General features: G+C 37.3%; 1 protein-coding gene across 1 annotated transcript; it reads right to left on the reverse strand.

Annotated features, from left to right (window-relative positions):
- Positions 1–701: 701 nt before the first annotated feature.
- On the reverse strand, positions 702–1,082 carry LOC126721590 (uncharacterized). Its single transcript, XM_050424639.1, has one exon. It carries the CDS (start codon positions 1,080–1,082, stop codon positions 702–704), a length of 381 nt encoding a protein of 126 aa, XP_050280596.1.
- Between the last annotated feature and the right edge of the window lie 6,515 nt (positions 1,083–7,597).

The following is a 7,597-nucleotide window of genomic DNA, read 5'->3' on the forward strand; positions in this document are numbered from 1 at the left end:
CTTTCTCCTTCATCCTCCATTCCAATCACCTTGAGGGCAATGTAATAAGCACTTTTAACTGTAAATTCCCCCTTTCTATTACCAACCCATATAATCTTGTCCTCAGGCAGATTATAGCATAGTGGAATATTAAGAATGGTGTTTGCCTCAAAAGGAAGGAAAACAGATTTGACAATATCAACTTTCCATCTTCTAGTATCTCTATCAATTAGCGAGGAGACCATGGGAAAGTCATTAAACAACTTTGGGGGAGGGGGGGGGGGGGGGGGAGATTACCTTGTAGGTTATGGGCGTGAGCATCCATTTGTCATCTCAAATGTGGATCAAATTTCCATTACTTACTCGCCATCGGGTTCCTTGCTTAATCACTTCCAACCCATTCAAGTGTATGAGGGATTTGACCCAAGCTTTGCTTGGAGGACATCTCCATGGGGATAGTATCGGGCTTTGTAGATTCGAGCCACAAGGGAGTCTTGTTTTGTTAGCAACCTCCAGCCTTGCTTTGCTAACATAGCAAGGTTGAAAGCTTGAAGGTTTTAGAATCCCATTCCTCCTCTAAGCTTTGACTTACACAACTTATTCCAACTCACCCAAGCTATTTTTTTTTTCTTTTTTATGCTGTCCCCACCAAAATCTTCGCATCAACCCTTCCATCTCATCACACAAACCCTTTGGTGGTTGAAAACAACTCATTGCATATGTCAGAATTGCTTAGGCAACTGTTTTATGAGGACCTCCTTGCCGCCTATAGATAGTATTTTTTCCTTCCAACCCGACAGCTTTTTCCCCACTCTCTCTTTGATTTCTGTGAAGACTTCAGTTTTTGACTTGCCAATAATAGATGGTAGGCCAAGATACTTGGAGTGCCGAGAGTCACTCATAGGTCCAAGGGTACTCATTACCTTATTCTTCACTTCTTCAGGGGTATTACGACTAAAAAATATTGATGATTTATCAGTATTAACCTTTTGACCAAATGTAGCTTCGTAGAGTTGGAGGATATCAATGAGTTGTTGGCACTCATAGACACTTACTTTACAAAACAGCAGGCTATTGTCCGCGAAGAAAAGATGGGTGACCATTGGAGCCTCTACTAATGGTTATACCACTCAACATTTGATTTTGGACAGCATTATTGATTAGAGAGGAAAACCGAGGATTCTGGCATTTTACCCCTAATTTTTTAAAAAAATTAGCAATATGCTCCTGTTTGCAAACTATATAGGAGCGTGCCCCTGTTTCGATACTCGATTATCCTAAAATCGAGTTCAATTACATACTCGATTTGTAGAAAATCGAGTTATGCCCGATCAAACTTAAAAAAAATATATAAAAAAAAATTTCCATGGAACTTGAGTTTCAGGAAATCGAGTTCCATGCAAAAAAAAAAAATTTATAAGTGTGATTGCCCTATATTCAGGGAGACCTATAGTGGCGTTTTTAATCCCTATAGTGACGTTTTAAAGCCCTATAGCGGCGTTTTCCTGCAAAATTTTTTTATAAGTCCCCATACCAAGTTCAAGGGGCCCTATAGTGACGTTTTTAAGCCCTATAGCGGCGTTTTGGAACTCGACTTCCCTAAAATCGAGTTCCATGCTTTTTTTTTTTATTTATTTTTTTTTTTATAGTTTTATTCGGCATAACTCGATTTTCTACAAATCGAGTATTTCATTGAAACTCGATTTTAAGGTAATCAAGTATCGAAACAGGGGCATATCCCTATATAGTTTCGAAATAGGGGCATATTGCTAAATTTTTTAAAAATTAAGGGCAAAAGGCTAGAATCTCCGAGGAAAACCATCTGCACATAACAAGAATAAATATAAGGATAAAGGGTCTCCTTGACGGAGACCTTTAGTGGGGATTGTACTTCCATAAGCCACGCCATTCATCAATAAAAAGTAGGAAATAGTAGTTATGTAGTGCATTATGAGACTTATCCATCTTTCATGAAAACTTATTTTTTCCATAACCTTCTCAATAAATGCCCATTATACTCTATCCTAAGCCTTGCTCATGTCCAATTTTACTGCCATGTAGCCCTTTTTTCCATCTTTTTTGTGTTCCAAATAATGCATAAGTTTGAAGGCAACCAGGACATTGTTTTTGATTAGCCTTTTAGAAAGGAAAGCACTTTGATTTTCTATTATAATATGGGGCAGGATTGCCTTTATCGATTGGCAAGACCTTTGATATGAGCTTGTCGGCCACATTACTTAAGCTAATGGGTTTATATTCAGTCATTTTGGATGGACTATTTGTTTTTAAGACTAAAGTGATGTTGGTTTTATTAATTTCAGTAATGGACATGTTACAATTCAAAACATTCAACACCATGCTAGTACCATCAGTACAAATCACATCCCAATATTTTTGGAAAAAAATAGCGGACATGCCATCTGGGCCAGGGGCTTTAGTTGGGTGCATTTGCTTGAGGGCTGTCTCCACCTCCTCCTTGGTGAATTGCTTGATGAGACTTTGATTCATTTTAGGCGTGACTCTAGTTGGGATTGCTCTAGTGAGCTTTGAGATACGGCTAGGATGGGAGGTTGTATACAATTTTTCAAAGTAGGATACATCAACGTCTGCAATACTCTTGATGGAGTCACACCAATTCCCATTTTCATCCAAGATTCCATAAATGGTATTTTCCTTTCTTTGGTCTGAGGCTTTGGAGTGAAAATACTTGGAATTATGATCCCCTGAGTTCATCCATTGTACCTTTGTTCGCTGACGCCACATTATTTCCTCTCTATCCAAGAGGTAATTAATCTCTTTCCTCAGCTTGTTGATTTCACTACCCAAGTTTCCATCCCTTTCTCTAAGGACTAGATCATTGAGAGTCCTTCTCTTGTTTTGGCACATGTCCAAAGACTGATTTGTTCCATCTTGACAGATCAGCAGCGCATCGTTTAAGCCTATCAGCTATCCCATTTGCAGTGTTTACCTTCAAACACCCTTCCCAAGTAGCCTTAATAACAGCTTTGCAATCTTCTCTTTTAGTCCACATAGCCTCATAATGGAATCTTCGCTTTTTAGGAGGCTTCTGTGGCAGAGTATCAATGACTAATAAGGCACAATGGTCTGATGTGGAATCCACCAAATGGTACACCCTTATTTCTCTATAGTGATCAATCCAATCAGTCGTGGCCAATGCTTTATCCAACCTTAAATATACTCTATCATCCCCTTCTTGCATATTGCACCATGTAAAATTAGGCCCACAATACCCCAAATCCTTGAATCTACATTCATGTATTGCTTCCCGAAAGTCTTCCATCTATTTTTGAGGTCTCATTACTCCTCTTTTTTCTTCCATGGATACTATCTCATTGAAGTCTCCAAAACACATCCATGGCAATTTATATCTTTTGTTTAGAGTTCGGAGCAGGTTCCAAGACTCCTTTCTCCGATGGGTTTCTAGGTGCCCATAAAACCCAATAATACGCCTCTTGAAACCAGATGAAGGATCAGTAACAATTGCATCAATGTCATTGTCTAAATACCCTTGTACTTCCACCGAAATGTCCCTTTTCTAAAGTAATGCTATTCCTCCACTTCTACCCGAGCTTGGAACGATCAACCCATTAGCAAAGTTGCTTTCTCCTTTTCTTTTTCCATAGCTTTCTTCTTTAGTTTTGTCTCCGATAGGAAGACAATTTTGGGATCCCATCATTGCACAAATTTGTGCAACACTCTAACTAATCTGGGGTTCCCAACCCCTTGACAGTTCCACCCAAAAGCTATCATTGTTCTTGGCGGTGCTGCACTGCAGCCACCGTCGTTTCATCAGGAAATGAAGCACTCCCATCAACATTTCTATCACAGACTCTTTTTTGACTCCTTCCTTCTATTAAAAATAGATTTTCTACATTATCAAGCCATTTTTTACTTGTCTTAGGGGATAGCATGACCATCTTTGCATCTTGGGCTTTACCCACTTCTTTGGCTATTTTCTTCCATTTAGCTTTAGTACCGACCTTTTTTCCTTTTCTTGGGTTGCCTTTATATTCTTTTGCTTCCCCACTTGCTTGTACCTCTATTCTAGACTCTATTATGGGCTTTAATGGGCTAGACACTTACAGATTTTCTTCATTAGGCCCACTTAACTTACCAACCCTTGACTGGATGTCCTGGTTGCCTTTGAAAACTGCCTTGACCAGATCTTTTCTAGTTACCATTTGCTTGTCACGTGTTCCACTTTCTGACTTCGTCCCATGCCCTATCTTTTCATCACTGTCCCATCTGTGCAGGTTGTTCAGTGCCATTGGACTTGCTACATCCATTCTTGTCCTTTCCCCTGAATTTTGTTCTTTGGTCACATTGAAATTTAAAACACCACTTAGCCCGCCGCTCCTCCTTTCCTCTGCTTGTACGGATGGCCCAATGTTTTCTGTCCCCAATTGGGATTTTGATCTTGTATCTTCACTTTCCATGCTTTCCTAACTTTTGTGACTTGTTGGTTTTGCCTTGTCATCAATTAACCGTAATAAAGTGGTGATAGTATCATGGTTTTAAAAACCGAACCGGTCAAAGAACCGTTTTTTTTTTAAATTTCCGGTTCAACCTCGGTTTTTGACCGGTTTTTGGCCGGTTTTCCGGTTGTTGACCGGTTATTGACCGGTTTTAGAGCTTTTAACCGGACCGGATTGGCTTCCGGTTCCCGGTTGAACCGGTCGGATCGGCCGGTCCGGTCCAGTTTTTAAAACAGTGGATAGTATTAAGGCCAATTTAGTGTGGGTTTGAATGCAAAATTCTATAAAATAAATTGAATAATCCTTTTTCTTTTGGAATAATATTGACAACTTATTTTTTTTATTTTTTCATGTTTGAAAAGAAAAAATCAATAATGATGGAACTGTGTTGTGGAATTTTTATTTTATTTTATTTTTTATATTGTATTGTGGAAAAAGGTAAAGCTTAAAAAAAAAAAAAATAGTGTGGTGTAATTTTTCAAAATTCTGTTTGAAAATGGAAATAGAAAATTGATGGATTGTGATTATCAAATCCACAAAAATATGACTTTAATTATTGGATACTCTTAGAGTACCATAAATGCGTACTCCCCCCTCTCATATAATTGTAGGTCCCATTAATTAAATTTATGGTGGGACTCACAATTCATGTGAGAGAGGGAGTATGCATTTATGATATCCTTGGAGTATTCAATAATTTTTCCACTTTGTAGACATTTTTTACAACTGTCCTAAATTTTAGTAGTAACTAAAAAAAAAAGAAAAAAGAAAAAAAAACTGATGGATTATAATTTTTAATTTTTAATTAAGTTTATTGATCGAATGAAATTTGACGTGTATGTTAAGAATATAAATAACATGCAATCTAACAGTTAGATTTTCAAATTAAATTCATATCCAATAAAAAGATATAAAAGGAGTTTGAAGGATTTCTCTCTAAACTAGTTTGGATAAAAACCTTGTCTAATATTAAGATCAATTTGACATTGGTTCAAACCCAAAATTCTAAAAAAATTGAAAGTTTTGATAATTTGATGGAAAATAGTACCTAAATGCTTATTCCGATAAGTTAAATGGGGGGAGGAGGACTAGGAAATTTCAAGCTAAAAGAGGACATTACAACTGTCCTAAATTTTACTTTCTTTGTTGGAAATATTTTGCAAATGATACTAATCTATTTGATCTTAGAACCTAGAATAATGATATTTCGTGATATTAGGGTTGTAAATGAGTCAAGCTGAGCTGAGTATTAAAAGTTTAGATTTGTTCTTTTAATTTTACTAGTAAGTTGCCCATGCAATGCATAGATAATATTGTAATATTTTATGTAAGATGATTTTGGAGAATGTTATACATATATTATAGCAATATTGTTATAGAACTTTGTTAGTAATAAGTTCATCATAAGAAGTAACAAAAAATAAAATAAATTTACCTATAGAGGTTTTAGTGGCTTGATGGTGGTGGGAGGCTAGCATGAAGAGGGTCACCCTCTAGTTTCCTCTTTTTCTCTCCCTTACAAATGTTTAATAAATATCAAGTCTTTTATTTTGGTAATAGTGAAACAATGCATTTCATTTAACAATCAACATTTTTGTGGTAATAGTGAAACAATGAATTCATTTAACAATCCACATTTTCGTGTCTTTCTATCTCTCTCCAGGCCGTTATTTGGTTAACTTAATTATTATTATTATTTTTATTATTATTTTTTGCTTTTGATTTTTAATACTAAAACATTGGAAATGCTAAAAGTCATAAAGAAGAGAGAAGGGTGTGGTATAAGCTCATGCAAATAATGAGAGATTAATGAGATAATAGTAAAAATAGTTTAATATGGTCTTTGGGTAACAATAAAAAGAATTAATGAAAAGAGGCAAAAAAAAGAAAAAAATTAAATGCAAAATTAGAGTGTCACATGGCAGGACCTCATACACTCCTGCATGAGGTCTTTGCTTATATATATATGAAAGTTTAAATAGTGTGTAAAACACCCTTGAACGTTTAGACCCCCAATTACAAAATAACCAATTCAAGCTTTATGTCAAACAACTAGTGTGCGGAAAACGCTATAAAACAGAATTGGTAAACAATCTAAGCCAATTTAAAATCACAACCCACAGCAGATAATAAAAGGCAAAGATAAAAGGGAAGGAAGATTCAAACACAAGGACAACACGCGATGTGTTATCGAAGAGGAAACCGAAGCCCTCAGCATAAAACCTCTCCGCCGCCCTCCAAGCGGTAAGTAATCCACTAGAAAATGTAGTTGAGATACATGGACAGCAATAGACCCTCCAAGCCTAATCTACCTAGTGCACCTAAGCCCTTTAAGCTTCTTGCTCCAACGAGGTTGTGCCGAACCTATTTCTTTTCTAGCTTCCCGGATTTCACTACTTGACCGTATCATCAACCAATGTAGATTGGTTCATTCCTAACTGCTTCCCAGAACACCAAATAGCCCTCTCACAGTAATGGATATGGTGAGAAAAGGTTTTGGTAAAATGCCTCTCAAGGGTTTAACAATGGAGAGGAAGAGAGTTGAGGAATTTGAAGAGACTCTTATGTAAAGAATGTAGATGAATCAATCTTGTTTTACTCTAGGGTTTCTCTCTCAAAATTCTCTCTCGAAGCTCTCTTTCTTTTGTGGGTATAAGAGGTATTTATACTGGGGTGAGAATGGAATGTGAAGAGTCAGGTTTTTCAAAACAGGGGTGGCTCGCGGCTTGACTGAGTCGCGAGATCCAGCCGCGCGATAACAGAACGGCCAGTTGTCCTATTTTGTCCTGTAGTGCTCCAGCTAGCATGACGCTTCAACTTCTGGCATGCTTGGCACGTGTGCTACTTCTGGTAACTTGCAGCCGCGAGTCACCCACAAGATCCAGCCGCGAGACTTTGTTTTCTTGCACACTCTTGAGCATTCAACATTCTATCTCACTCACTACCCTTACAACAAACCCACCTAAATACAGGGTTACTAATTGCTGAAATACAAGCAAATTTGGCACAGAATATAGCGAACAAGATGGTTGATTAAATTCAACCTTACAATCTCCCCATTTGGTTATTCCGTGACAAAACCCTAAAACAGACTCTAGACTTAACATGTGAGTTGGGAACAG

The sequence above is a fragment of the Quercus robur genome, chromosome 4, assembly GCF_932294415.1.
Source record: "Quercus robur chromosome 4, dhQueRobu3.1, whole genome shotgun sequence".
NCBI lineage: Eukaryota > Viridiplantae > Streptophyta > Magnoliopsida > Fagales > Fagaceae > Quercus > Quercus robur.

Bases quoted from the DNA above. Each gene is read 5' to 3' on its own strand.
- LOC126721590 (XM_050424639.1), bottom strand. From the start codon at position 1,082: ATGGTCACCCATCTTTTCTTCGCGGACAATAGCCTGCTGTTTTGTAAA.